This window comes from Bubalus bubalis, chromosome 14 (assembly GCF_019923935.1).
Source record: "Bubalus bubalis isolate 160015118507 breed Murrah chromosome 14, NDDB_SH_1, whole genome shotgun sequence".
Lineage (NCBI taxonomy): Eukaryota > Metazoa > Chordata > Mammalia > Artiodactyla > Bovidae > Bubalus > Bubalus bubalis.
Window position 1 is genome coordinate 72,587,623 of NC_059170.1, and position 16,875 is coordinate 72,604,497.

General features: G+C 53.6%; 2 protein-coding genes across 2 annotated transcripts in view; one reads left to right on the top strand and one right to left on the bottom strand.

The window, feature by feature from the left end:
* LOC102405323 (ankyrin repeat domain-containing protein 26) overlaps positions 1-2,370 on the bottom strand; it is a 90,018-nt gene extending 87,648 nt beyond the window's left edge. The window contains exon 1 of the mRNA XM_045162576.1: positions 1,858-2,370. Coding sequence (XP_045018511.1) covers positions 1,858-2,090 — 233 coding nt within the window. The 5' untranslated portion in view covers positions 2,091-2,370. The remainder of the gene's footprint in view (positions 1-1,857) is intronic.
* Positions 2,371-2,372: 2 nt separating this feature from the next.
* Positions 2,373-16,875, top strand: part of LOC102393522 (ninein-like protein) — a 50,033-nt gene continuing 35,530 nt past the window's right edge. Inside the window, 9 exon segments of the mRNA XM_045162577.1 lie at positions 2,373-4,675; positions 5,193-5,365; positions 5,865-5,931; positions 8,750-8,785; positions 8,788-8,939; positions 9,552-9,704; positions 11,167-11,310; positions 13,084-13,220; positions 14,444-14,584. Coding sequence (XP_045018512.1) covers positions 4,195-4,675; positions 5,193-5,365; positions 5,865-5,931; positions 8,750-8,785; positions 8,788-8,939; positions 9,552-9,704; positions 11,167-11,310; positions 13,084-13,220; positions 14,444-14,584 — 1,484 coding nt within the window. The 5' untranslated portion in view covers positions 2,373-4,194.

A 16,875-nucleotide genomic window follows, 5' to 3' on the forward strand; every position in this document is an offset into this window, starting at 1 on the left:
ACAATATGTCGTTGTAGCTTGCAGGACTTTGGTTCCCTCACCAGAGATCGAACCCTGGGCCCAGAGCAGTGAGTCTTAACCACTGGACGGCCAGGAAATTCCCAAGATTCCCTCGACTTCTGAAAAGACTGAAAGTGTCACAGGATACCAATCCTCACAAAAAATTCTAAATTAAATTGAAAATGACAAATTATTTTTATCTGTGCCACATTCCTATTAGTGCCAGAAAGACAAGTCCTGTCTGCTCATCCAACTTCCCTGCACACAGCTTGATCTACAGAGATTTTTAAATTTGGGGGGTTGCTAAATCAACTTTCAGATTTCTTTTCTTCTTTTTTTTTGGGGTGGGGTGGGGAGGTGAAACCCAGGAAACTCCAGAATTCTTGCCTTTGAAATCATTCTTAGAAAGGTCTCTGGGGTGGGATATATGTATACTTACAACTGATTTATGATGTTGTACAGCAGAAACCAACACAACATTGTAGAGCAGTTACCATCCAATTAAAAAATATTGTTAATAAACAGTAGAACTAGGGAAAAAAAGGTCTTTGTCAGCACACAAAAAATGTATAGATAGGAATTTCAGTTTTCTTCTGGTACTTTTCTCACCCTGTGTATTTAAAATTTTTGATCCATACTCCATCTGAAACTTTTGGTGAGATAAAAATCTAGTTACTTTTCTCTAAATAGTTACCAGGTTATTTCTCCTACATCTACACATAATTTATCTTTCCTAATAGAAAATGTCACCCAGCAAATTTTGATATCTAAAAGGGCAAATCTTTGCCTACTACACAAAACTTTTAATTTCATCACAATTAAAGACAGCATGTGTAACCCAAAATCTTTAAAACCACAGTATGTTTATTGGTTTAAATATGGAAAGACCATAGATCCTAAGAAAATGTCCTCCTATTCAAGGACACAGCCAGCTTCCTACTTCAAAGCTGTCTTCTAAGGTCCTTCAGCAAAGAACATATACATATAAGTGTACACTGATATAAAACAGTGTAGCTGAAGAATTTTTAACCCAGAAGTTGGCCTGTCATGGGGATTATTTTTCTCACTATGCAGTTTTTTGTAATATATAACTTTATGGTATAAAAATGTGTACATTAAAAATATGATGCCGACAACATCAAAAATCTGTCCACTGCCAATATCCACAATGGACGATCCAAGGGAAGAAGAGTTTTCATAAATCACATGAGAAAAACAATGTGAGAGCCAGGGAGTTCCAGAAGATTTCTTGAGGGCTATAGAACTTGAGAGCTCTTTCTGCTGCTTCTGCTGCTAAGTTGCTTCAATCGTGTCCAACTCTATGTGACCCCATAGATGCAGCCCACCAGGCTCCACCATCCCTGGGATTCTCCAGGCAAGAACACTGGAGTGGGTTGCCATTTCCTCCTCCAATGCATGAAAGTGAAAAGTGAAAGTGAAGTCGCTCAGTCGTGTCTGACTCTTAGCGACCCCATGGACTGCAGCCTACCAGGCTCCTCCATCCATGGGATTTTCCAGGCAAGAGTACTGGAGTGGGGTGCCATTGCCTTCTCCTACTCATGAGTAGATCATGTTAATGCATGCATAACAACAAATGAAGAGGAGGAGAAGGAAGAAGGAAAAAAAAAGATGCTATTCATGTTTTATTTCAGTTCTGTGATTACTGTCATTCAGTTAAATCACTTTAAAATGACCAGTAAAGTGCTCTATAAGGGGAATTATAAGTGGGTCCGAAAGCAGCTAAGGCTTTTGCAGCCTATCAAGTCTGTGGGGTGCTGGATCCCACAAAGGTGTCTGCAAGCCTTGGAGAGGAAACTCACAGGAGGGAGCCCTGCCAGGCCCTTCCTCCCCACTTACCTGTTCTTCTTGTCCCTGTCGTTCAGGCCATTCTTTCCGAGCCACAGAATCTGCTTCACTTTGGCTACATTGCCTACGCTGGCAGCTTTGTGGATCTTTTTGAGGTCCCTGTCTCGGATGTGGTACCCGGGCTGGAAGCTGGTTCTACGATGACCTCTGTTTCTCCCCAGGCCGATGGAGGAGTCTAAGGGCGACTTGCCCTTCTCACTCCTGTAGCCAAAAATCTTCTTCATCGCAGAGCCTATGGGCTCCAAACACACCTCACCTCCCCCTCAGCTCTTCACAGTCCCCTAAACCCAACACAAGCTCTACAGGTAAGCCAGAGCCGTCCCGCCGCAACCTCCCAGCTGGGAAGCTCAACGGTTTGGAATCTTTCATCCCAGAATGATCGTTGCTAAGCGACACCTCTAAACACACTGCCCGTGTGCCAGAATGCCCAGTGTGCATGTGCAAGAACTGGAAGTGCATTTTTCAAAAGAAGCAAACAATATCAATAAACCCTTACCTAAGGGAAGAAGGAAAGAGAGGAAACTGAAATAACCACATAAAGGAAAGCGACATTACAACAGATACCTCAGAAGTAAAGAAGCATAATCATAAGGGGCCGTTATTACTGATGAACAGTTACAAATTGGAAAACCTAGAAGAAATAGATAAATTCTGAGAAACATACACCCTGTCAAGACTAAAACAAGAAAAAATAGAAAAACTCAACACTCCAGTAACAAATAAGGAGATTCAAATATTAATTAAAAAAAAAAAAAAAACACAAAAACCTCCCAAAAGCTAAAAGCTTAGGACCAAATGGATTCAGAGCTCAATTCTACCAACATTCAAGTAAGAATTAAAAGTAAGAATATGCAGAAAAAACACTTGACAAAATTCAAAACCCACTCATGATAAAGGCAACTTGTGTCCTCTTCGTGACTGGTGCTTTTCTGTACCAACCCCGGTTTTGTTTTGTCCTGTTTTTCTCTTCTTTCAATTTTCAGAGCTTCCCTCAATTACCCAGTCAGTTGGTGGGTCAGTCATAGGCCTGCCTGAGGTGGCTCGGCCGGGGCTGGTGCACCCAGGCAGCCCCTGTGGTGAGAGCCCAGCGAGCCCTGGCCCCGCCCTCCTGGGCTGTGTGCTTCCCAGGAGGCCACCCTCCCGGTCTCCCCCATGGGCTTCTCCTGCTTCCCCGGCCAGCCCACAGCATCCCTCTCTCGGGCTTTCTAATCTGCCTGCTGGTCCTTCCCACCAACTCAGGCCACATGATTGAAACATGTGCTTTGATGCTCCAGGAATGTGCGTGGCACCCTGCGGCCAAATGCTTGGGGTTTTGAAGAACATTCTGCTTCTCAGTAGTTCTGCTCATTCAGTGAAGGCCATCACAGAACACATACCGAAAATATTTTTGTTGGTTTTTTTTTTTTTTGCTTGTTTAATCTTTTGGCTATGCCTCTCAGCATGCTGAGATATTAGTTCCCTGACTGGGGATTGAACCTTTGCCCCCAGCATTGGCAATGCAGAGTCCTAACCACTGCACCACCAGGGAGATCCTAAACCGACATATTCTTAACTTGCAGAGTTTGGTATTCTGCCCCTATGAATAAACACACGCACACAGGAGGCACAGGGCGCGGCTGACCTTGTGGTCTTTCGGCCGTCTGGGCAGCGGGTGAGGACTGGCCGAGACCCCAGAGCTTCCCACCGAGAGGCCACAGCTCTGTGCTCTGTGGGTGTTGAGACGCTGCCCCCTCCTGGCCTGATTTGCCGCGTGGACACGTTCCTGAAGACGCATTTCCCCCTGGTGGAGGGAGGAGGTGACACTTTAGGAGAACATTTATGAACCGGTTGCAATGTGTGTGATTTCTGGGCAACTCATTGCTCTGAGGAAAGTGCTGAGCAGCTGAAACAATGAAGAAAGGGGGGACCACAGCAAGGGCAGGTGGGCCTCCGGACGCGGACCGAGGGATCTCAGGAGGGGAGCGGCAGAAGCCCAGTCAGGCCAAGGGCGCAGGTGCGGTGCTGGCTCACGACCTCCGGTGAGCGGCGAGTGCGGAGCCCCAGGTGGGCGTCCACGTGCCGTCAGGCCCCCCTGGTTTCCCGAGTGTGTCCCCGCTGCCCACTCCCACCTGGAACGGCCTTTCTCTTCCCGCTGCTCCCCGTCAGCAACCAGCCACAGCCTGTGTGTAGACAGAAACCAGCGCAGGTGCGGAGCCTGCATGCAGGCCTCTGCTCCCTGCATGGGGTGCTCAAGCCTCCCGTTTCCTCCCTGTCAGTGGGAACACTGTCTCCTCTCCAGCAGCCCTGGGAATCCCACATGGGGAGAGTTTACAGGGCCAGACCCTGCCCATGATGACCTCACAGGGTCCAGGAACATGGTCAGCCCGCTGTAGATGTCCTCTGTCACTTGGAACTCAGCATCTTCCACCCCAGATTCCTCCCTTGTCCTCAGTTTCTCTGGGTCGCCGGTATCACTGTTTCTCCTGGAGGCCTGGTTGGACCCAGCCTCCTCCTCTGATGCTCCCAAGGTCAGGGGCTGCGGGCCAGTTTTGGGTGAGGGGGAGAGAAGGGAGGTGGTATGTGGTCCCTGGGAGCGTGACCACCTGTGTGAAACAGTCTGTTTTCCTGGCTTGGCATTGCTTCCTGGGACCCTATGCCTTTCTCTCCCACTGGCCCCTTCTGGTTCCTTCCCTTCGAACCTGTGTTCTCTCCTGTCACAGCCCAGGCCGCACCCCCACTCCCCAGTCTCTCTGGCCACACAGGTTCCTGCAGAGGCAGTGTCATTTCTTCTCCGCCTGCGGAGTCCCCATTGCTCCACAGATGTGGGCAGGTAAGGAGGGAAGAAGGAAGTGCAGGGGTGTATTAGGGCTTAAGGGAGCCTCAGGAATCCCTAGGTGAAGTCCACACCTGCCTCTGCCCTGGACTTTAGACTCATGTGGAGTCTGAGCCTCCCTGACTGTGCTGAGGTCCTTGCCTCTGTGTCCTGTCCAGGTGGGGTCCTGTAGTGGGGTGGGGTCAGGTGGGTGGGAAATGACCTTCTGGTCTCCAGAGCACTTGGATTATTGGAAGGTTATTTCTTTGTGTAAAAAGCTACATTTTTAAATTAGTTTTCTATCACATAACAAAAGCATGTTTTGCTTGGAAACACCAAGAGTTTAGGATGGAAAGTCCTGTCTCCCAGCCTAGCTGTCTCAGCCCCAGCCCCATGTTGGCCACTCCCTGTGTTCTAGCATTTTCTCTGTCCGTCCCCAAGAACCACATTGCACCTCCGAATCTGCATCTTTGTAAGCACAAGTGGGCCCAGAGTCTGTTTTAAAGAGCCCCACACGCCTCCCATTTCTTTCCAGTTGCCTCTCGGGCTGTGCCCCCAAAGTACGTGAGCAGCTCTAAGTGGTACGGCCGTCAGAGCCAGCCCGAGCCCTGTGGCGCTGCAGGTGGAGCCCCAGGTTTACCGGAGCAGCCGGCCAGACCCAGTGCGAGGAGCCAGCTTCGCGGTTCTGCGTCCCTGGAAAGCGTGGAGGTGGGTGGACCCCGCCCTCGGCACATCCCGCCAGTCACTGCTCACATGACATGACACAGGAGGATGGCAAAGGGCATCTCATTGCTGGAAGAGGGGCTATTTGGGGACCTACATTTTGTTTTAAGGTGTCTCTGGGTCTCTCTATCTGCAGGGCAGCTCTGGCCACAGAGCAGCCTCCTTCAGAAACGGGGTCTCGGAGCATGTCCTGTTCACCACCACCCTGCCCTGGCCCTGCAGGAGGAGGGGAAGGCTAATCGACTGAGGGTAGAAAGGGCAGGTGTGCAACAGCCACAGTCACCCGCGTCCAGCCCTTGGACCAAGGCTCACCCTGCACAACTTGGTGGGCTCATGATGGATGCCTCCGGGGCCCCCACTGAGACTCCTTGAGCTGTCCACTGCGGGAGACTTCGGGCCTTTGTGTCAAAAAGTCTATCCACAGGGCAGATCCACCCCCTGCAGGTTAATCGTGGCTGACGTCCTTCTCTTTCTGTTTTTCCAGAGTCTCAAGTCTGATGAAGAAGCCGACAGCGCGAAGGAGCCTCAGAATGAATTGTTTGAAGCCCAAGGTAAAGCCTGGCCTTGTGGTGAATGCCCCCTTTGGTCAGTGCTGGGCTGTCAGGCAGCAGGCTGCCAGCGAAAGAGAATTTCCTGGGAGGTGCCCAGTGTGGGTGGTCTCTCTGGGGTGCCCTTCTCCTGGGGAGGTCCCAGCTCTGAGATTCCTGAGGTCAGACCCTTGGGCAGGGGCTGCTGGCTAGAGAGCAGCTAGTTGGTTGGCTAGGGTCATAGTGATCCTCCCGACCAGCAGGCATGGGCCAGGGGACTCCTTCCTAATGTGCCAGGCCTGGGCCAGCAGCCTCCCCACTCGCCAGAGGCCCTGCATGTGCCCCAAGTGGAGAGCGAGACATGGCTCTGGTCCTGGGAACCTGGCGGAGCACCCAGAAGGCAGTCACAGGTGCTTAGCAAAGCTGGGTGCATCAGCATGTGGGTGTGCGGGTTCCTTAAGGATGCCTCTCACCAACGTGTGTCACAGGGCAGGACCATGGCTCCAGCGGGAGACCAGAACTGACCTGGAGCTTCTCCTGAGTGAGAGGTCTGCACTGGTGCTGAGCACTGTCCAGACTGTGGTCCTCAGGGGCCGAGGCTGTTGCTGGCTCAGTGCTGAGCGTGGGGACGTCAAGTGAATGAACCAAGTGTCTGTGCTACTGGATGAAGCAGATGGACCTCTTTGTGTCCAAAAATCACTTCCTACATTCCCTGGACTCAGACTAAATCTAGGGGATGAGAGGAAGGGCTCCGGGGACGTTATTCACTGAGTGATTTTGGGCTCTCTGCCCAGAGACAGGTTGGGTGCTTCTTTCCATCCAGGTTAGAACTGACACTCCTGCACAAACACTAATGTCAGACCTCACAGGACTTAAGTTACCTTCTCTGCCAGCCCTGAGAACACACCCTGGTGTCAGAATTGCTTTCCCCCTTTTTTGGTTCCTGCCTTTATTTATTTATTTATTTAAATTTAAAATGTATTTATTTGGCTGTGTCAGGTCTTAGTGGTAGCATGCAGGATCTTCATACGTCATTTGGGATCTTTCATTGCAGTGCACAGGTTTCTGTCTAGTTGCAGGGCACAGGCTTAGTTGCTCCATGGCACGTGGGATCTGAGTTCCCTGATCAGATCAGTCGCTCAGTCGTGTCCGACTCTTTGTGACCCCATGAATCACAGCACGCCAGGCCTCCCTGTCCATCACCAACTCCTGGAGTTCACTGAGACTCACATCCATCGAGTCAGTGATGCCATCCAGCCATCTCATCCTCTGTCGTCCCCTTCTCCTCCTGCCCCCAATGACCAAGGATCAAACCCGAGTCCCCTGCATTGCAAGGTGGATTCTTAATCATGGGACCTTCAGAGAAGTCCCTGTTTTTCCATTTTTCCATAGAACTTTCAGATGTTTTAAGCTGGAAGGGGTCTTGGAAGTGGCCCTTTCCTTGTGTTTTCCTCAACCCAATATACAGCATCATTCCTGAGCATGGAGGCCTAGCTTTCCTCAGGAAAGGACTTTCTGATTATTAGTTGGGTTATCACAGTAAACGCCAAGATGACTCCTCTCTGGAGACCTCCAGACCACTGACCAGGAGCCGGGGTCTGGTCAGGTACAGGTGACCCTCATCCTGTGTCGGGCAGGGTGGTGCAGTGTGGGCGTGGAAGGAGCTCTGCTTTGAAGCCTTGCTTATCTAAAGAGAGCTCTTTGTGGGCACCCCAAGGTCTGTCCTCTCCCAAAGGGTGTTTCTCTGGCAAAGCTTCAGAAACCTCAGTAAGCCACCTGGCTAACGTAGAAAGGCTATGAAACCTGGCCGGCTGTCACCCGGACTCGCTGCTGAGTCTGCATCTCAAAGACCCCTGTGGCTCCTGATGTGAGGTTGTATGGAAAACAGCCCATCTCGGGGCGTTTTTGCTGGGGTAAAAAAAGAAAAAAGATAACACTCACCCTGCATCCAAACTAGCCTTTGGTGCTAAGTTCCAGGTTACAGGAGATGTTAGGGATGGAGGGCCGGAGGCCGGGGACTGGGTGGTGGGCGGGAGGTGACCCAGCGACTCTGGGGGAGTAGCCACACACACAGGGAGGGTTCTGCGTTGATGCTGAGTTGAAGAAATCAGCTGTCGGGAGACTTGGGAGAGAACGGGGACGTCGTTGTTGGGTTGTAGGGCCATCGTCGCACTGGGGTCAGGAGTGCATACGAAACACTCAGGGGTGAGAACACGGCAGCTGGGATTTGCCTTCAAATTCTTGGGCCAGGGACTTCTGTGGTGATCTATTGTCTAGGACTCCGCAGTCCCATTGCAGGGGGCCCGGGTTCCATCCCTTGTCTGAGAACTAGAGCCCCCATGCTGTAACTAAGAGTTTGCATACCACAGCTAAAAAGATCTCACATGCAGCAACCAAGACCCAGAGCAGCCCAATAAATATTACAGAAAAAAGAAATACGTGGGCAAGAACAAACAGGGGTAGATGGAGCCAGGGCGAGAGGCTGCCCAAGGGACAGCGCCATCGGCCTTTGTTGGACTGTGCTCTTTGCTTTGGGCAGGTTTGAAGACCTTCTAGACGTTAATTTTTTAAACCTGGCCCTTTTATTCTAAGTACAAAGCTTGCAGGTATGCTCCTGGTGCTACAGCTTCTGTAGGCTCCCTTCAGAAAATGCCTTCCCCACGTGCAGCAGAGTCCCCCTTTTATTGTGAAATTTTGCATAGAATTAAGTTGGAAGAATTGCACAGTGAGCCCTGTGTTGCCACCATCGGAAGCTTGACTCTCACATGTGTCCCTCTGCCCATCTGTCAGTCCATCTGATTTCAGAGTAAAGTACCGCCTTGGTGTGTTTCCCCTGCTTCAGGCCAGCTGCCAACCTGGGGTTCTGAGGTCTTCGGGAGCCCCGGAAGCCCTGCAGCCACTCCTTCGACACCCCCGAGAGCAGGGTCTGGGGCCTCTGGGAAGAGCTGGGTGTGGGCATCAGTGGCCACCTCACCGAGGAGGAGCTGGTCCTGGTCTGCCAGAGCACTGGGCTCCAGGGCCTGGTGAAGGAGGTGAGAGGGGATGGGATGGACCGCCCCAAAGGGCTGAGTCTTTGTGGTTGGTGCTGGACCTAGAAAACCCCTTCACCCTCAGACACTGATTCAGTTGTCACTGTCCGGTCTAAAATCCTGTGCTGACTCCCAGGGCTTGTGCTGAGGGTCCGTCTCGGGCCACCTTCACGCAGGACCCTCCTCTGCCTGGAGCTGTCTCCCCTCTCTGGTCTCCCTAGGCCCAGCCCAAAGGTTGTGCCCATAGCATCTGGCTGTGACCCTGGCAGCTGTGTTCAGCCTCCTTCGGGGCCCAGGGGAGGAGGGGGCAGTGCGATGGGATGGGCCCTGCCTTGCTGACCCTGAACCGCTGGGATTCCGTACACACGTGTCCCGCACACACGTCCCACCGTCCAGCAGACTCCCTCACAGCAGACTCAGGTGGGTGTTTGGGAGATGCGGGATGCTCAGCTGGGTGGAAACTGACCAGGTGTGTGGATTTCACAAGCCCCAGCCAGGAAGCCAGTGCTGGATAGCAAGCCTCTGGCTTGGTGGGGTGGGGGCTGGGCCTGGGCGGGGCGGTCAAGGCTGCTGGGGAGCAGCCTCTGAGCAGATGCCTGAGGCGCTTTTATTTAGGAATCTGAAGACCTGTTCAACAAGCTGGACCAAGATGTGGATGGCAGAGTGAGTCTGGAGGAGCTCCAGCTTGGCCTGTTCAATCATGGGTCCCCTCGACTGCTGAAACTGGCCCCGCTTGTCAAACCCAGCAGGTCCTGGTCTCGTTACCAGGTAAGGTGGGGCGATTAACTCTTGAAGCCCAGGGTGACTGCCATCACTCTCCTGAAGGCCTGAGCTCTCTGCCTGGTCCCCAGAGTGGGTGCCCAGGAGGTGGTTGGAGTGACCTGACCTGACATCGCTTCTGCCTGGCTATGCGCCACTGGTGAACTGCTCGCCTTCTCTGTGCCTCAGGTTCCTCATCTGTAAAGTGGACACACCTCATAGGGGTCTCATATGGATTCCCTAGGGTACACTGCGTTCCACCAAAAGCACCCAGTCCCTCCTCCCTGGGGGGCAGAGTCACTATCAGGGCTGTGCCTTCCCCGGGACTAGCCCTCCAGGCTCTCCCGGAGCTGTGTTCTTCCCATTTTTCATCCTGCACGAGTCCAGCTGGAGTCAAGCAGACTTTATTTACACTGTGATGTTGGCTGGTGCGTTTGGTTCATGTCTGTCTTGGGGTGGTCAGGGCTCCTTCTCCCACCGCAGGGCACGGTTGTCCTGAGGAGTCTTGCTGCTGCCTCTTTGGCAACGTGGTTGATCCCGTAGTTTGTGGGCGGTGGTGCAGGAACAGTGTGGCCTTTTCTCTGCTGGCCTGGGTGCGTCCGAAAATCAGGTTTCTGCCCCTGAAGCCACTGAGATGGGGAAGGACTTGGGGTAGTGAGGACAGTGCCCGGCCACCTGAGGGCAGGGACTGCATGGTGCCCACAGCTCGCGGGGGAGGGCTCCTCCCAGGGGCCTCGGCCCCTTGATCCTGCCCAGGAAGCGCTGACATGGCCCCGGGGCCACGTCCTGTGCGTGTGGACACCAGTGTGACTGGGCTGCAGGTATGGGGCCTTGCGCAGCAGACCGAGGTTCTCCTGCTCCATCAGGGGAGCCCCTGGGTCTGATGGTCTGGGGACACCCACCTCAGAGAGGAGGGGGCCGCTGCTCCTCCTTGTTCGGGCCCCAACAGCCAATGCGTGTCCCAGGGGCCCTCCCTGGGGCAGGAAGCAGCTTACCGGCCACACCTCAGCCTCACCCGTCAGCTTTCTGGCCAAGGGACTTTTCTGCTCTTGTCTCCAGCCCTGAATCCTGAGGTCACGTGCCCTCTGCTCAGGCCGCTCCGCCTCTTCTGAAGCCCATCTTGGGTTTCTATGCATAGACTGGGTTTCCCTCGGCTGGTGTGTGCCTTCCCAGGCTCTTCCTCTGGGAGGACAGGCGGGAAGCCATTGCTTGTTCAGAGAGAAGTTACTTCGGGGGGCCCTGCAGGTGCTGGGGCGTCCCCCCGCACGGTCTCAGGCAGACGGCCCTGAGCCCTGGGCTCGGGTCGCCTCCGCGGAGCCTGCAGTTCCTGCAGGTCCTCTGAGCACTCTGTTCCCTGCAGCAGGAATCAGGGGGAGGCCGCGCCCGCGGAACACAGGTGGTGAGGTCACGGAAGGTGCGCGGGGAGGTCCGCGGTCCTCACAGCGCTGGTCCCCGTGTGCAGGTCCCGGAGGAGAGTGTTGGCCAGACCGCCACGTCGTCCCTCGTGTCCGTGTGCTCGGGCCCCCGCCTCTTCTGCAGCGGCTTCACCTTCCCGGAGCAGATCATCTCCTTTGGGGCCCAGGAGGGCGTTCACAATGGCAGGGAGGTCTTGCAGGTGTGGGCCGGTCACGCGGCTGCCCCAGCAGAGGCGTCTGGGCGGGGAGATTGGGGGGAGCCGCTGCCCATGAGGGAGGCTGGACAGAGAACCTCGCAGCACAGGCCCCATGGAGGGAAGGCCCATCATCCTCGCTTTTTGCTTTATTTTTTGATATCGATATGTAGGACCTCTTAACTTAGAAACATAATAAGTAAACAGCAGAGAAAGCCCACAGCCCGAAACAAATCCTTTAGAGGGTAGGTTTCAGTATCTCAGACACCCCGCAGTGCGTGTGGGCCTCCGAGCCGACCCTGGGTCCTGGAGGACAGGAGGGCCTCTTAGTGACTGCAGCACGTGGGCGTGGACACCAGGAGGCGCCGCCCACACGTGTTGTGCGGTTTTTCTAATCTGGAAGCTGCTGCCCAGATCTTTTCGTCCTCTGCTCCCCCCGTGATTTCATTGCTGAGAAGCGTGCTCTCAGCGTGTCGTGGCGGCAGCTTCGGGGTTGCTCCGCACGCTTTAGCGTCCTGTCATTTTTCTCCCAGAAGCCCTCGGGGCCATGGAGAAGCGTGGAGATTCAAGTCCCTGTCTCCCGCTTTACAGGAAGGGCTTCCCCGTGGGCCCTGCCATGTGCCCGCCCCACCCGTGTGTCTGCAGCTTGTAGTCACAAGCACCAGCACTGAGAGAGCAGCCACGCCACCTGCGTTGTCACTAGGCCGCCGGCAGGCGCGTGGACGTTCCCAGCCTACTCTTTTTCTTATTGTGGTAAAATACAGAAAGCACCGTTTTTCTGTTCTTTTACCTTTACCTTCCCCGATCCTGAAGGGCTTCCCTGGTGGCTCAGAGGTTAAAGCATCTGCCCGCAATGCGGGAGACCTGGGTTCAATCCCTGGGTCGGGAAGATCCCCTGGAGAAGGAAATGGCAACCCACTCCAGTATTCTTGCCCAGAGAATCCCATGGACAGATGGATGAGCCTGGTGGGCTACAGTCCATGGACAGATGGATGAGCCTGGTGGGCTACAGTCCACGGGGTCGCAAGGAGTCGGACACGACTGAGCGACTTCACTTTCCCCAATCCCAAGGGGGAATGGCTGTTACTCTCGAAAATGCCTGGCTGTGGCTCATCACTCTATCAATCATTTCCACCAACAGAACCCACATTGTTCCTATGTCTGTTCGTGCTTTTTAGAGATATATCAAGGATTCTTTGTGTCTGAAATGGCAAGAATTCAACTCACACTTGGCAAGAGGAGGACATCAGGGATCTTTGTGATCAGCTGGGGAAGGAGGAGGATGTTTAGGCTTGGGAGTCCCAGCTCTGGGGTTGTCAGGACTCTCCTGGGCTCTGGGTCTTGGCTTCAGGTCTAGCACCCTTGCATGGTTCCCCAGGACCCCGTGGTCTATACAACACTTGCCTTGACAGAGAAAAAGCCCTTCTCCAGCCTCCCTATCAATCCCCAAAGTCCTCTGCTTGCATATGCCCCCTTCTCTGTCTGTCCCTTTGTCCAAGAAGGGGGACTTTGTCCAGCCTGAGTCGTGCCCGCCTCCAAGGCAGGGACAGTGAGGGGAGGAGCTGTATGTTGACAGTGGGAGGGGGGCATCAGTGTTGACAGGGACCTAGGGAGATGTACCCCAGAGGGATGGGAGCAGGGGAGAGGCTCCATTCAAGAGGTGGAGACTTTGCAGACAGAAAAGGAAGGTACTGGGACAGTGAGGTCTGGGCCTGAGAGAGCCAGCAAATATCTGAAGACCACTCATCCTGCCTGCCTGACAGGCCTTTCTGTTTTCAGAGCCTTGACTTCAGTGTGGATGAGAAGGTGAACCTTTTGGAGCTGACCTGGGCCCTGGAGAATGAGCTCATGATGGTGGGCGGGGCCGCCCAGCAGGCAGCCTTGGCCTGCTACCTCCAGGACCTGAGCTTCTGCCAGTAAGAGCCCCGCTGGTGGAGGGGGGTGGGGGCTGGGCGTGGGGTGCTGCTGGCCAGGCTGGCCTCCTTGCCCGGGACACGGGCAGCCTGCGGGAGGAGAAAGGGTGCTTCCAGCGTGGTCACAAAGCACGGCATGGAGATTGGGCCAAGAATGCATTCCTTTTTAATTGGGTTTGGCTCCAGTTGAGCTGGATATTCAGGCCATCCGTCTACTGAACCTGTTGGCACAGAGATTGTTAGTGTATTTTTATTTATGTACTGAAGTTACAGAAAAGGTTGGCAGTAATTCCAATCTCCATCTTCACGACTTTGTATCTCATTAGGTACTGACAGATGAGACCTCTGACATCAGGCAACTCTGCAGAGGGGCCCAAAGGAAGACTGCTTTGGGAGGATGAGGAAGGGAGACAAGCTTGGTGCTTCTCCAGTGGGAAAAACAGGCACCAGGATAGCCAGTGCACTGAGCCTCAGGCAGGGCCTGGGGTGACCAGACAGAGACAGGAGTCTCCTCTGCTCTGGGCAACTCCCTGGCTCTTAGGTGCTAGGCTACAGTTGGCAAGGCTGTGACCAGGCAGGATAAGGGGTGGCCCCCTTCTCCCCTTCATGCGTCCAGTCCCAGGTTAGGTGCTAGGGATCGCTGGGGCCTGAGGCCCAGCTGCAGGCAAGAGGGAGTGTGGATAATTTCCCACCTCTTCTAAGGTCTGGAGGGGTGAACACTGCACGGCCCAGGCTTGAACCTCTTGGTTCAGAAACCTGCTAGAAACCCCATTGCAAGCCAGTTGGCTTCTTGCTGTATGTACTTCTGTAAAACAGACTCAACAGCTGCAGAAACCATCCTGGTAGGAGGAGGGTCAGGCTTCCCGGGTGGCGTTAGTCGTAAAGAACCCACTTGCCAATGCTAGTGCAGCCCGCTTGCCAACGCGAGAGGCCTGAGAGATGCGAGTTCCATCCCTGTGCCAGGAAGATCCCCTGGAGGAGGGCATGACAGCCCACTCTAGTATTCTCGTCTGGAGAATCCCATGGGCAGAGGAGCCTGGAGGGCTACCGTCCATAGGATTACAGAGTCAGACATGACTGCAGCGACTTGGCACGCGTGCACAGGAGGTGGGTCAGCCCAGCGCTGGCCACTGCTCAGCACTCTTAGGCCAGATGAGTTTGTTCCTTCAGACTGGCTCGCTAGGCCCAGAGCAGTGTCCCCAGTGATCCCTCCCTCCTTTCTGCAGGGAGCAGGTGGAGCAGATGGTCAGGGAGCGAGATAAGGCAAGGCAAGACCTGGAGAAAGCTGAGCAGAGGAACCTGGAGTTTGTGAAGGAGACAGATGACCTGCACTCTGCCCTGGAGCAGCTCACGGAGGAGAAAGTCGGGTAGGTCCTGCCGGGGTCCTGGGCCAGGGCGGATGGTGGACCCAGGCTGCTGCCAGCCGAGGCCCTGCTGTCTCACCTGAGCCCGCAGCAGGGAGCCCGCAGACCAGGCATCACCCATGAAGTGGGCTGAGCGGACTCCACAGAGTCAGCCCGGCTGGTGGCGGACAGACCAGAGGAAAGCATTTCTGACCTTTATGAAAGTCTTTCCCTCTCTCGATGTGTCACCTGCCTCCCTGTGGTTCTTTGCTGTGGCCACGTTTGGTTCCATCCCAGACAGGGGAGGTGCCGGGTCCCCTCTGGACGCACATGGGGCTCATGGGGCTCCCCGCTGGGGGGCAGCCTGACTGTACACGCCCTTCCTCTGCGGCCAGCGCTGCCCTCCCCAAGCGCCCACAAGCCGACGGTGACTGATTTCAGGCCATCAGTCGGGGAGCTGAGAATGGATTTGCGTTGGTCTCAGCCTGGTTGACCTGATTCTCCCGACCACCCCAAAGGGACTCGGTGAAGTTCTCTCTGAGTCAGAGAACCGGAGACTCGTTATCTCCATCCAAGAATCTGGGTGGGGGACACAAGGCCTCGAGGGCCATGTGGGTGTTTGGATTTTGCTCCATGAGTAACACGGTGTCATTGGCACATTTTTAGAAATAGCGTTTGCAGTTGTGTTAGGTTGCTGCCGCTGCTGCTGCGTCGCTTCAGTCGTGTCTGACTCTGTGCGACCCCATAGACGGCAGCCAACCAGGCCTCCTGTGCGTTAGGTTACTCTAGCAGAAAAGTATTAAGGGATACATGTTCATTGTAGACAACTTGGAAAATACACACACGAGGAAAAATAAAAGCAAACACTTCACGTCCACAGAGGTTGTCGCTCCTGACCTTTCTCAGGCGCCCCTCGCTTCCTCCTGCGCGTGTGGTCGCTCTCAGAGAGCTGTCGCTGCTGTAATGTTGCATATCCTCCCTGAGCACCCGTCAGGAGGCTCTGCCACATGTTACTACACCTTTCCCCTTTAAAGAGGGGAGTGATATGATCAAGTGTGTAAAACTCACCCCAAGATCTGCAGGCTCTTAGGTTAATCGTGCCCATCAAACTGTTGCCCTGAGTGACAGCTGCCCTTGTGCCCCAAAGCTCTGCGCTGATCTGAGGGAGGCTGAGCCAATCATTTCTGGTTTCAACCACAGTCAATTGATTGCGGACCCGGGCAGCCTCTGCCGAAATAAGAGTTTCCACTCATCTTCACTCTAGATATACTGGGTTTGAGAGTTTTGTTAACCAACTGTTTTAGTAATGTTGCTCAGTCACTCAGTCATGTCCGACTCTTTGCGACCCCATGGGCTGCAGGGCACAAGGCTTCCCTGTCCTCCGCCATCTCCCGGAGTCTGCTCAAACTCATGTCCATCGAGTCAGTGATGCCATCCAGCCATCTCATCCTCTGTTGTCCCCTTCTCCTCCTGCCTTCAATCTTTCCCAGCATCGCGGTCTTTTCCAATGAGTCAGTTCTTTGCATCAGGTGGCCAAAGTACTGGAGTTTCAGCTTCAGCATCAGTCCTTCCAGTGAATATTCAGGACTGATTTCCTTTATGATGGTTTGATCTCCTTGCAGTCCAAGGAACTCTCAAGAGTCGTCTCCAACACCACAGTTCAAAAGCATCAATTCTTTGGTGCTCAGCTTTCTTTATGGTACAAATCTCACATCCGTGCATTACTACTGGAAAAACAATAGCTTTGACTACATGGACCTTTGTTGGCAAAGTGATATCTCTGCTTTTTAATATGCTGTGTAGGTTGGTCATAGGTTTTCTTACAAGGATCAAGCATCATTTAATTTCATGGCTGCAGTCACCATCTGCAGTGACTTTGGAGCCCAAGAAAATAAAGTCTGTCACTGTTTCCATTGTTGCCCTATCTGTTTGCCATGAAGTGATGGGACCAGGTGCCATGATTTTAGTTTTCTGAATATTGAGTTTTAAGCCAGCTTTTTCACTGTCCTCTTTCACTGTCATCAAGAGGCTCTTTAGTTCTTCTTCACTTTCTGCCTTAAGGGTGGTTATCATCCGCATATCTGAGGTTATTGATATTTCTCCTGGCAATCTTGATTCAGCTTGTGCTTCATCCAGCCTGGCATTTCACATGATGTACTCTCCATATAAGTTAAACGAGCAGGGTGACAATATACTGCATTGACGTACTCCTTTCCCAATTGTAAACCAGTCTGTTGTACTCTGTCTAGTTCTCACTTTTGCTTCTTGACCTGCATGCAGGTTTCACAGGAGGCAGGTAAGGTGGTCTGATATTC